General features: G+C 46.5%; 1 protein-coding gene across 3 annotated transcripts in view; it reads left to right on the top strand.

The window, feature by feature from the left end:
* NSMCE2 (NSE2/MMS21 homolog, SMC5-SMC6 complex SUMO ligase) overlaps positions 1–13,465 on the top strand; it is a 213,714-nt gene that overhangs the window by 191,742 nt on the left and 8,507 nt on the right. For all 3 annotated transcript variants that reach the window (XM_005876653.2, XM_005876652.2, XM_005876656.2), the window contains 2 exons: positions 11,692–11,792; positions 12,208–12,314. In XM_005876653.2, the coding sequence (XP_005876715.1) occupies positions 11,692–11,792; positions 12,208–12,314 (208 nt within the window). The remainder of the gene's footprint in view (positions 1–11,691; positions 11,793–12,207; positions 12,315–13,465) is intronic.

Below are 13,465 nucleotides of genomic sequence, written 5' to 3'. Positions count from 1 at the left end.
GCACAAATTTTTGTGCACCGGGCCTCTAGTAATAATAATAATAGTGTAATATCAGAAAACCTGACTTTAAAATGTTTTTATCGCTTACTTTATTAGGCTGGACATATAGGGTATTGGTACATGTTATTGGAGTGCCTGCTCTTAAGCCCCTCTCCTGAGAATGGAGGCACATCAAGCATGCTTGCTCTCACGTCCTTGCCCTTGCTCATCCTACCTCCTTTTCCTTCAGGATCCCTCCCACTGGGACTGTCCCTCCCGCTGTCAGGCTCAGAAGCCTCCCTATGAGCTCCCCTGGTCCCCCAAGCTCACGGCTGTGGTCTTGGGCTCCGCACACCAGGCTATGGTGGTGGGCTTACTTGTCTGTTTCAACCCCGGCTCTGCCTCCTCTGTGCTCAGGAAGCCGTGGTGCTCAGCAGACATTTGCTAAATGAAACTTGCATGAACCATACCGGGGGCTCCCGAATGAGGAAGAGAAAACAAATTTCCTTCAAGTTTTAGTCCTGACCCTAGGAGACCGTCAGCCTCCTACACAGCAGTCCTTGAATACGACACGAAGTGAACCTTCCTTAGGGCTGCAAGTTTCAGTTACGGCACAGCTGTGGGCATGCTGCTCACGGTCACTGTGAAACCAGGCTCCGACGGGAAGGCCGGCGCTCGTTCCCGGTGTGACAAGTTCCCTCACCATCTTTACATGAATTCTGAAAAGTAATGTCACTGAATTCATTCTGAAAAATAAAAGAGGCCCGGTTTTTCCTATTCCCCTTTCGTTAGCGCTCAGCTCTGGCTCCGTTGTAAATGGAAGCTTGCTCGACTGTTCCGTTTTTCTCACTTGTTCTCACTATGCTAGTCTTGATCTCTTTAGTGTTGAGTCATATTTTTGGAATGAAAAGAATCAGAGACTTTTTTATCGTTAACTCCTTTACCATTGAATTTAGAATAGAGAACAATGATAAAATTAGACACGCCAGGCCTCTGTGTCATAAGTAACCTAGTCTACTTTAGGTACCAAAAATAAGATCCCCTTTAAATAATTCCCAGCTCATTTGAACTGCTTTGGTAGGATGAATGGCCTTCAGTCTGCGTGAAGAAGATGGGAGACTCATTTTCCCCTCACGATGGGCCCAGCAGAGGTTTTCCTGACAGTTAAAAATTTCCTTTTCTTAATCCCATTGCTTCTAATTACGACCCTATCATTAGTGCTAATTACCTCCCTGCATAACTTCCCTCCTTCCGTGGTGTTCACCCTCCGCGTGCTGTCAGCTCTTCTCCTCCGTGGGCTCCGGAGCTCCTTGCTGCCTTTTCCCGCATGGGCTCCTGGCTGAGGGTCTCGGAGGGAGAGACAGGCTTCCCCACCCCCTAACCAGTTGCCTCCCCATATTGTTTTTTCTTTGTCTTATGAGAATCTTTAGCTGAGGAAGAGAATTGTAGTCAGAAAATTGCAGAGCCGCAGTAAGCCTGGTCCTGCGGTGTCACGGCTGTGTGCTGGTTACTCTGCCTGCTCCCTGCTTACCGCACCCCCTAGGTCAGAGCCGCTCTGCACTGGAGACTGTGGCTCCAGCCACATTCTGTGCTCAGGAAGGAAGCGATCCAGATCTTTTCCTTTTCCTCTGGAGTTGGTAAAGCCAGTTCTGAGAGCCCGTTTTCTTCTCTCTTTCTCCATCCTTCCTTTCGTCTATTCTTTCACTGCATCACGGCTGTCTGTGAGCTTATGGGTGACTATAGACGGTGCGCTGGACCCCACAGGCTGTGAAGATGAAAGACAAGATCATCCCATCACCTGCTTTGTCGCCCCCCCACCCCCCGCAACTCGTGATGTTCTTCTTATTCATATGTTTTTGTCACTGTCTCGATGCGTTTATATTAGGTTTGTTCCTCTGATGAGGACAAAACATTTATCTCATCTTCATAGCATCCTAATGAAATAGGAACAAGACTGATGGCCGGCAGGAGATTTAGCACCCAGTTTACCAGAGAGCCCAGGGGTGCCTGGCCCAGCCGCCTGAAGTCCCTGCCTCTGGGTCTTGCACAGACCCCTTTCTGCAGAAGAGCTAGGGAGTGAACAGGATTTTGAAGTCACTGAGGACCACTTAGGATGGGGTCCCTTGTTCTGACACTGAGCCCCGGCATGAGCCATGCACTCGGGACAGAGATAAACAGAAGGGGTCCCTCTCCTTGCGTTGCTTACAGATTAGTGAGGGGCACCTGGGCATAAACAGAGAATTACTGAGGATGTGTTGAGTGCCTGGGTGGGGAGCTTCCAGAGGAGGGCGGTGGCCTTGGTAAATCCCTCTCCGGGGCCTCCGTTCTCTGCCTGGACAGAGGCTTGACACCCACAGCCAGTGCCTCCCGCCCCGCCTCCCTGTCCTGCTGCCTCTTACTGTCACCTGTCCTGGAATCTGAGCTTTCGGTGAGAAAGGAAATCGTCCCTCTTGACGACTTGGGTGTGGATAAGGAAAAGAGTAGATGTTTCATGCTAAGCACATTGTCAAGGGCTGTAATGTCTGAAGGAGGAAGTTTTAGAAGTGTGATTTCTTCATGTTTACACAGTGAACAAATGACTCAGATCTAGTGTACACATCCACAAGAGCTGTGGCCTAAGCTGATCCCGGTTTTGAAGTCATGTGTCTTCTTTGCATGTGGGGAGTTTTAAAGAGGGTGGAAGGTGGAGAAGGAGGGAGGTGGGAGAGGAAGGAGGGGTAGAGGCCAGGGCTGTGCCTTTCCTTGTGGGATTGGAGACTTCCACATCCTCCTGCTTCTTTCTTCTTTCTCTCCCGCTCTCTTCCCTCTCCTCCTCTTCCTCCTCCTCCTCCTCCTCCTGAGGATATTTTTCCCATTGAATTTTAGAGAGAGTGGAAGGAAGGGAGAGAAAAAGAGAGGAAGACATCGATGTGAGAGAGACACATTGATTGGTTGCCTTCTCTCTCTCCCTCCCTCCCTCCCTCCCTCTCTCACTCTCTTTCTCTCTCATTTTACTTCTTCCTTCCAGTAGGCAGGGGTTTTGGGTTATATTTTCTGTTATGCTAACTTCAGGCAAGACCCTGAAAACAGAGGTCAGGGCTGGCACAGCGTGTGTGGCCTCCTGCCCAGATGGACCCTGGGCCGGTCACAGGCTGGGGCTGAGCTGCATTTTGGGGGGCGTGGCTGATGGTTCCTGACAGGATCGTTGAGCCTCACTAGATTTGGGCCCTCACGCTTTGACCGTTTTAAATTTCTTCCATATTGATGGCACTTTGGGACTTGTTCTCCTTTTTTTTTAACACGACTACCATGTGCCACCATAAAGAAGAATTGTTAAGTGGGCCCAAAGTAAATCTTGACACTCTGTGACAGGCAGGGAAATAAGCCTGTGTAATGGATACGTGGGTTCTGTGGCTTCTGTAACGGCCGTGCTGCGTAGTCCTGGGCAGTGACCTACTGATGAAACCTGGGGTCTGAGGGAGGGACTGTGTCGGGCATGACAGTCTCAGGACAAGTGCTTCCCCTTCACCGCTCCTCATCCCAAAGTGGATGCCTGCAGGTGCTCTTCATCCTTTGAGGATGAAAATTTATCATTTAGAATTAAATTGATCATTCATTTTGAGAAGCCTTACAAAACCAAGTATGGTATTAGGGCTAGTTTTATTCTGTTATTAAAGTATCGCATTGTCTACAGGTATTTCACTATTGTTGTGTCTGGAGCTCAGACATCAGAGGAGATGGAAGAGAAGATATTACATAAATTAAATTGTGATGTATTGCCTTGTTGTGGAGCAGATAAGTTTGAAATATTTTTATCTGTCATTCGGATGATACAGCTAGAAAATATCAGGGATGGAAATAGTGTCATTAGCCCCTGTTCTTGACTCAAAATTGAAACGTTGCAGTTTTCAAGTTGAGCAATTATCATTTTTAAAGTTCCTTTTTTAGTAAATGGTCTCTGGGCTTGATTTCATAATGTGTTTCAGTTTGACAAAGTGAATAAACAAGTCCGTCCGTCCGCATTGCCGTCGGCTCCGCTGACCTCATAAGTATTACTTGGTCTCCTGAAGAGTACTAGATGTAAAATGTGCAAGCTAAATAATTACTTTTCTTTTTTTATGTATACATTTTTATTGATTTCAGAGAGGAAGGGAGAGGGAGAGAGAAGCATCAATGATGAGTGAGAATCATTGATTGGCTGCCTCCTGCACGTCCTGCACTGGGATCGAGCCAGCAACCCAGGCACATGCCCTGACTGGGAATCGAACCGTGACCTCCTGGTTCATAGGTGGACGCTCAACCACTGAGCCATGCCTGCCAGGCTAAATAATTACTTTTCAGAAACCTTAGAAATTTTCCTTAATTCCTCCATCTCCAGTTCACACCTACACTAATGATGTCTCCTGGGCATCATGGACTGCAGTATTCCATCAGATTTTCTTCCAGCCTTTTTTTCTACATACTATTGTTAAGATGAATTAATCATATAGTTTCAAATTTCATTTTTTCATCTCATGTTATGACATAAGCATCTCCAGTGTTACAGATTATTTTCAATAACTATCAGTTGTTGTGAGTGGTGATGCCACAGTTCCCTTAAGTCCTCAGTCTATCAAATACCTGGGTCTCCCCAGTGTTCCTGTTATAAAAACTGCCGTTCTTGAATATCACTGCGTGTACTCTCTGCCCTCCTGGGTAAACTCAATAAACTTGAAATCATTCACACATTTTTTATAACTGATTTTTTTAAATATATATTTTTATTGATTTTAGAGAGGAAGGGAGAGGCAGAGAGAGATAGAAACATCAATGATGAGAGAGAATCATTGATTGGCTGCCTCCTACATGCCCCACACTGGGGATCGAGCCTACAACCCAGGCATGTGCCCTGACCTGGAATCAAACCGTGATCTCCTGGTTCATAGGTCAATGCTTAACCACTGAGCCATGGCGGCTGTGCTGATAACTGATTATTATTGTACTTTCCTATGAACGTGGGTGGTTTGGGACAAAGAAATAGAATTAGAAATGATCTAAAGACATAGTGGTATAGTTTGTTTCTTGGAATATGACCTCTGTCATCTTGCCGTTTGGTGATTTGCTTTCGCACAGAAGTGGAGCAGAGAATGTAGAGCAGAATGACCTCCGCAGTGTGTTATGACTCCCTTTCTATAAAATTAGTAATTAGATCAAGGGCCAAGCTGCTTATTCTAAAGACTTGCCTTCAAAACAGCCCTCTCTGTCTTCATCATATTATTACAGTCGCCTTATAGATAGCACTAGTCAAAGCATTCTCTTGTTTCCGCAACCATCACTCAGTGAACATTTACTAAGTTCTTGCACCTTGCCTGGCTCACTGAGAATCTGAAGATAAGTAAGATGGAGTTCCTTCCCTTAAGGAATTCACAGTGTGACAGGGAAAATGGAGAATTAAACATATGATTATAGCACATGCAAAAGATAGGCTGGAGGCGAAGGAGGACTCACCTCTGCTTTGGGATTTCATAGAGAAAATTCTGAGTCTGGAAGGGTGGTCAGAGATTGCTAGGTGCAAGGCCAGCAGAGTGCACAAGAGCGTGGCCAGTGTGTGCAAACTGTAATTAGTTCAGGTGGACATGGGAGATGGGGTGAGGTGGGGAGCAGTAGGAGATGAAGATGCTCTGAGCCACCTACTGAAGTCTTGTTGTCATGCTTAGGAGGCCGTGGTTTTAGAAAGATGGCTAGTTGTAGTAGAGAGAATAGATTGGGGAGAGACTCAGACAGAGAGATGAGTAAAGAACCTTTTGCAATATTCTAAATAGGCAGTTCTGGGGACTTGGGTTAGGGCAGCAGTGAGAATGAAGAGGAGGAGACAGAGTGAAGACAGTTTAAAGATAGAGATTGCATGTCTTAGCTACCTGGACGGGTGGCATCTACAACCCTCAAAAATAAAACGTACGATTAGCTCAATTGGCGTTTCTCATCTTCCGATCTTTGCTTGCTTCATACTCTACTGGGGATCTAAATAATTGCAAGTTGTGGACCTTCTCTGTGCGGGCTCTGCAGCTTTCCTATCATGTGGTTTTCTAGTTAATTGCAGAATAAAGAAACAGAATGTGTGCATTAGATTTCCTGCTTTTGCTTGGTAATCTAGAGATGGCCATTAAATCTTCTCTTACAAGAAGTCTTAAATGCATGTACTGAATTTGGGGATATTTTCAGTATTTGTTGGCTTGAGATGGATATTGTATGACTATAAAAAACTGATTGGTTATTGTCCCACTAGTAGAATGCACTGGGTTTTACTTATTTTAAAACCTGCATATTTTGGCATATGACAGATATGACAGTATTTAAGTAAGTGGAAGCAAATTATTACATGATGTCAGTTGAGGACGAAGCACATGCCTAAAACAACAGTAGGTAAATTAGTGAGTGCATGATAATGTGAACGGGTACATCTTATTATGATTGTCAGCTCATTTGGAGGAAATATTTTGAAATTCTTCATTCAGTGTGCTTTCAGGATCTTTAGTAGAGTGTGTCGAAAGAGCCATGGAAGTGAAAGCGGCCAGAAATTGAAAATGTTCATAGCGCTGTGTCAGCTAAACACAACTGAGCTAGCTTGGACCTCACTGCGCCTGGGGCATGAAAGAGCTCATCCCATTTAGAATCCTGGGTGGGACCATCTTGTCTTTTCTCTGGGTGATCCCATGGCGTATCATTTTTATTGAATTGAGCGTACATATTGCATGTGCCCACTACATGCTAGCTAGGTCTGTGGGTATTCTGAGTAATAATGTTAAAAATCATACCTTTTTTTTTTATCGCACTATTCTAAGACCTTTCACACATTAACTCATTTAATTCTTATACAACTCTATGAAGTAGGTACGATTATTAGCTCCATTTTACATCTGAGAAGATTGAGACAAAGAAAGATAATGTAACTTACCCAAGCTGAAAAAGTGATGGAGCCGGGATTCCAACCCAGGCAGGCAGTTTCTAGAGCCCAGGTTCCTGAATACTGTACAACTGCCTGAATGCCCTTCCCTCTTCTTATCACATCCCCCTGGAGAGCCTGGCTTAGTCATCACTTTCTGCAGGAGGTTCACCTGGATTCCTCACCCCACCCACAGAGATCCTCTGGGTTACTTTCATACTTTGTACACAGCACATGTATTATTTCACTCATTGCACTGAATATAAATGTTTCTATGTGTCTCCTCTGCCAGACCCAATCTTAGTCCTCTTTGTATCCACGCCCGGCACTTGCGTAGTGTTTGGCACAGAGCAGATGTTCAACAATGCAACTTGCGTTGAGTTGGTTTGACCACTACACACTCAGTGCTTGTCCTCAAAGAGCTTTTGGTCTACCTGGAGAGGAAGCTCCATCCACATGCAACCATTGGATAATGAGGAAGTAAAAGCTAAAAGAATATGGTATAGGCAGTAGTTGCTGTGAGATTTCTAAAAAGGGAGACTGGCTTTAGGGATTGGGTAGAGATATCGTCTCCACATACATACAATCTGAGATGAGAATAGCTTATAACCAAGAGAAGAGGAGGGACATTGATCAGAATGTTGACCTCAGGTGGCTAAGACTAAAATGCTCACATTTAAGGGGGTAGCAGAGCTGCATCAGGAAATGTAGGTTGAAAGGCCCTTCTTTATGATGCAGTTCAGATATCAGCTCTTCAAAGAGGCCAACACTGTCCTTTTCTGGGAGAGTCTTTCCATAGTATCTTGTGTATGCAGAGCCCTCACAAGACGGTGTGCATGACATGACTAAGCCAGGCTCTCGGGAGAGGTGTGATAAGAAGAGGGAAGGACCGTGCAGCAGTGAGGATCACAGCAATCTGGAACATGGGCTCTAACACAGCCTGCCCCTCCGTCCTACGTGGCTGAGCTCCCTGAGGGCAAGGACTGTTTTTTGCCAATACCAGGCATAGTGCTTCAGGCACATAGTGGTAAAAATAATAATAATAGCAATAACAATTTTATCAGTATATAACATTGATTCTAATAGAATATATATGATAAGTAACATTTATTGGACCCTATCTTCTAGCCGTTGTTCTGATTGAATTGTAATAACTCAGTCTGTTCTTGAACATCTTTGTTGAAACTTGATTTCTGGAATGATGCTGTCCTATGAAGGCTGTATCATCTAGGAAATTTAGTTCTGTAGACCCTCTCTGTACATGACCTGCATCTTAATTCTGCAGAAGCCATTCACACACAGCAGAGGCCTGGGTGCCAGAGAGTATTGGAAATAGGATTCAGTTCCCTCAATGGCAACTTGGCCCACCAAACAGCTAGCATTCAGGCCAGGCCAGGCCACCAGTCTCAGGAAGAAACCATGATGCAAAGCTGGACACCCAGCAGTGCCATAGAGAGACCTCAAAGCCACACACACACACACACACACACACACACACCTGTACTTCTTTTCCCACTTGGAGTCTGAGATATGTCCAGGTTGACAGGTGGGCCCACTGGAGGCCCAGCTGTAGGTTACTGGGGAGGAGAAACAAGTCAGCAACTGGCGCAGACACATGTGCAGATACTATAACGAGAGAGTTTCAAACTTGGAATCCATGTTCTTTTACACATTAGGGGGGCCCCCAAACCTTCCGTGTACAGCTCAGCCTCTCCAAATAGGCTGCCCTAGAATAGTGCCAGCCCAAGAGTCTGGACAGCCCAGGAAGCATCTCAAGCAGGCAACAATATTTGTAAAGTATTTTCTTTATGTGCTACTAACCCTAAGAGAAAGGTGCTTTTAGAAAAACATCCAGGCTTCATTGAAAAAGCACACAGCAATCAGCTTGTGTTCCTAGCTGGCATGAAGCTGTCTAACTGGTGGCCAAAGTCGGGAGGTCTGAAGACAGACAAGTGACTAATACTAGGCTGTGTGTGGCCAGGACCAAGTGTATTTTCTGACCACAAGACCATGTCTAGAGTCTCCTTTGTAATTACCACATGGCCTACTGTAATTGTAAACCTTATATTTACTTCCTGCCTTTGACATGTAATTCAGGGTCCCAGGCTGCACCCCAAGCTGGGGTGAAATCCTCAGTCATTTGCCTAAAACCTATAAAATCATTGTTGTGTGAGGGTGTGTGTGTTTGTGGTTGCCACATCTGTCAACTATGTTAAGTATATCCTTATGAAAAATATGCCCACTCCTGCCTTGTTAGATAAAGCCCTTTACTAAATCAGATGTTTACTGAACACCTATTACTATATGCCAAGGATATTTTAGACTCCAGGAAACATCAGTGAACAAGACAACAAAGACCCCAGAGGGAGACCAAGGGAGGGGAGGGGAAAAGGGAAGGAGACAGACAAAAACAACTCACAGCCCGGCTGGCATGGCTCAGTGATTGAGCATGGACCTATGAACCAGGAGGTCACAGTTCGATTCCCGGTCAGAGGACATGCCCGGGTTGTGGGTTCAACCCCCAGTGTGGGGCATGCAGGAGGCAGCCGATCAATGATTCTCTGTTATTATTGATGTTTCTCTCTCTCTCTTCCTCTCCGTCTCTGGAATCAATAAAAAGTTATTTAAAGAATAAGAACAGCTCACAGATAAGTGCTATGGGTAGTGTCGCAAAGGGATGTCACAGGGAATGCCTAGGTGGCTTCTTTAGTTTGGGCGCCAGAGAAGCCTCTCCAAGAGGTTACATTGCTTGGGCTGGTGAGTGAGAGGGAGATGGTCAGAGGTGGGCTGCGTGGGCCACTGTGAAGAGTGTGCACGGAGTCTCGCCAGAAGGCTGCTGCCTGGGTCCGGGCAGCAGGCCGCAGTAGTTTGTTCTAAGATGGAGTGGAAATCAAGAATCTAGATCCGGATTACGGAATGTAGCTCAGAAACTGTCCATAGAACTCGCTGATGTTTTGGATGAGAGGAATGAAGGAAAAGGAATAATCAAGAATAATTGCAAAGGCTTTGGTTTGAGCCATGAGGAAGATGATGACTGAGTGAGAAAGGCTGAGGGCAGCCCTTCTTAGCTCCTCAGTAACAGTCATAACTGACTAACCGTGAGCCTACATCTTGGGATCCAATAAACGCCTTCACCGCCCTCCCCCAGTTCACATCACTGGGGAATGTTCATGGCATTTTGGAATCCTGAACTGTTCACACTGCTTCAAGCATTCCCCTGGCTTCTCCCCTGTAGTGCTCACTTTAGGACATCAAATGAATCACAGGAAAGCCACTGGCATTTCTCATGGGTCCTCTGTAAATGCCAGCTCCTGCCCAGATCTCCAACCTCGGCACCTCGCTGGGGCCGGGGCCCAGGCTTGGATGGGAGGGTGCAGCCGAGCTCTGCCCCACTGCTCAGAAGTCGGCAGCTGGCACAGACCAACAGCATGCCTCTAATATGTTTGTGGCAAACAACAGGACCAGTTTTCTTGTTTTTCTCTTTATAATCAGAAAAAAGTTTGAGATCTCTTTAATAACAAACAACTTGGGGGAGTGAGGGGTGGCCCCCTGGTTTTAGTATTCAAATGAACCAGGCCAAGAAGATAGAGCCAAACATCGCTTGACTAAATCCCTGCCTGATTTGATCTATATTTTTCCCTCTAATTTTCTAATACTGGGCTTATCAAAAAGTTGTGTCTTCTGGTCAGCTAAACTCGTGTAAGTGACATTTATTGCCAGACGTGACCTTTTGTTAGCACATTGTAGAATCCCAGCGTCAATATCACTTTCTATAAATACAGGTTTCGGGTGAGGGAATGTTCTATCTGGAGAGAAGTTTAGCGTCGGAGAACCTTTCTCCTTTTAGACTGCTGGTCTGTGGGCTCTTACTCACCGCTGGCATTCTTCCTCGGCTTACGCCGTCAGACCTCCTTCCGTGATCACTCATGTTGGTAGCCACCTACGGTGCCAGTTCCCCACTCCGCCTTCCCTCGTGGTTGGCAGTGCATTTGACTTGTGCTTTCTTGCTTCCTCTACGTTTTGAAATTTAAAAATAGAAAATAAAAAACAAACCCACAGTCGTTCACGCTGGCTGAGCTCTGTAACTCATCTAACAGACTTTCCGGTGAAGTCCACAGTGTAACACATGCAGTCGGAAACCAGCCACTGGTTCAGAACAAGCCCTGCGAGGCGTGGACAGGGGTCACTCTTTCGCAGACGGTCAAACACACACGCGGAGATGGGCAGTGGCCGCCACAGGAGGCGGCTTGGAGAGCCACCCGAAAGAACGCTCCGCTCTGCTCCTGACTCTCGTCCTCTCCTGTCTGTCCCCTTTCCTGTCCCTCAATAACATCTAACAGAATAAAGGGGTTCTAAGACCAACAAGTTAAAGAACCCCTGCACCACCTAACAGTCATTGCGTTTAGTGAATGCGTCCTCGTGCCTGGGGCAGTGCGAAGCGCACCACTTTCTCCATCTCTTCATTTTTGCAACAAAGCTGTCAAGTGGAGCTTTAAGAAAGGCCTGGCTGGCCAAGGCCTTGCAGCTGGGCGTGGAGATAACCAGGTCCGTGGGACACCAAAGCCGCACTCCTGGTTACTGGACATCACGCCTCCACAGAGGGATCCTCTGTAACTTGGAAAAAGTGGTTTACTGCTCTGTCTCGGTCTCCTCGTCAAAAATGGGCAGAAGGGTTAATAGGCATCCAAGTGCCCTGCACAGGGGCTGGCACCAAGTAGACCCTGAGCGACTATTGCCCCCCTTCCTTCCACTCCTTCCTGCCCTTGTCATGGTGGACCCAGAGGCTCAGCCACTTCCCTTTTTTCTTCTAGACGGTCTTCAAGCGGACAGAGAGGCTGATGGACCAGAGGGGGTTGACGAAGATATGATTGTGACCCAGAGTCAGACCAACTTCATCTGCCCCATCACGCAGGTACCGTGTCCTCCTTCCTCCCCTGAAACCAGAGCAGTTCTCTTCACAGAGGCCAGGGGCTCCTGTTTGCTTGCTGACTGGGTTTCATGTCCATGGTTAAGAAGGGAGGAAAGAGGAGTGATGGGGATCAGAGAGTATATACACGGTACACAGGAGGTCCGTGGGCTGGAAAGACTTTTCAATCAGTCATACCATTTGGGAGTAAATTACTGGCCCACAGGCCAGTGACATTGTTACCACTAGTCTCCCTGCTGTTTCTTCTGTGGCCCTCGGTCGTAATTAAGCCTTGAGATTGGGAGGTTAAACATAGAAAGCCCAACTAGGAAAAAACAGTGCCAAGTAATCAGTGACTTGGAGAAGTTACTGGAAGTTGGTCATTAGCATTCCTGAAAGCCTAATGTCTCCTTGATTGCAGTTGGAAATGAAGAAGCCAGTGAAAAATAAAGTGTGCGGCCACACCTACGAAGAGGAAGCCATTGTTCGAATGATCGAGTCCAAGCACCGACGGAAGAAAAAGGCCTGGTGAGTTGGTCCCGGAAGGGAAGTGGAGCCTTCCTAGGGCTGGGCTGGCAGAGGCGCTGAGTTCACGCCACGGGAAAAGGTGTTTTACCGGCCCCCTCAAGTAAGCCGCCCCCCAGATGGCGTAAACATGGGGGCTGGCTTTCTGGGAAAACAGTTCAGGAGGAAAAGGGTAGTAACCTCCTCGGGAAGAGCCAGGGAACGCCAGCCACACGTTTCTAAAGTCGGAGAGAAAGGAGTTGGATTGGATTGTCATCATTAGTTAACAGGAGTTTGGTGAATTTGTGCTATAGCCTGAAAACAAATGAAAGAACTGTGATACTAAGAGAAAGACGAACAGTCTTTCATATCTTTAATTACTTCAGTAACTTCCCCAAAGGTTTAAGTAAATGTGTGGATAGGTGGTCAATGAGAAGTTATTATTACTTTGAAATTGGAATGTTTGAAGGCTCTTTCATACGGATATTTCTACCTCCTTCTCAAACGCACCCCACCCCCTTGCCTCCCATGACCACAGAGGACACAGCTGGGCTCCCGGAGGCTGACTTGGGGAGGTGTTACACTCTTATCACAGACTTGGCATTATCACCAGGAATGGAATGGCAGGTGTGGCCAGCTCTCGGTGGACTTGTGATAACAGTCCTTGGATGTGGGCTCACTTCTCAGGGCCCAGAAATGTGCGGGTCCGGACCTGGAGTTGGAATCCCCACCACCCCTCACGGGTGTGGGCTTAGAGAGAGGGCGTTGGAGACTGCAGCTATCTCAATGGTCATTCAGTCAAGTGATTGACCCTATTTATTCTAGGAGGCCGGCCTACTGGTTGCAAAATGGAGACAGTTGAGTGCATTCTTATCTGCTTTGAGCTTTCACCTTACAGTTGTGCTGTTGTATTTCCCTAGTGAAACCTCCCGTTTCACCCTGCGAATATCCTTTTCTTTGTTTCTGAACTTCTCGGCATTTCTTTTCTATGAACTCTTTCCTCTCTTCGTTCTCTGCAAAGCAAAGTGTCCATTTTTTAACATAATTGCTAAGAAGAGGTGTTCCCAGAGTTCTGTTTCCAGATCTTCTTTCTTAGTTTGGAATATTCTCCAGGAGTCAGATTTGCAAAGGGCAGCCACTGGTACAAAGCACGTTCTCACAGTCCCAGGGGGAGG

This window comes from Myotis brandtii, unplaced genomic scaffold, assembly GCF_000412655.1.
Source record: "Myotis brandtii unplaced genomic scaffold, ASM41265v1 scaffold494, whole genome shotgun sequence".
In the NCBI taxonomy this organism is placed as follows: domain Eukaryota; kingdom Metazoa; phylum Chordata; class Mammalia; order Chiroptera; family Vespertilionidae; genus Myotis; species Myotis brandtii.
Note: the sequence above shows the minus strand (reverse complement) of the source record. Positions and strands in the feature narration are given on the sequence as shown.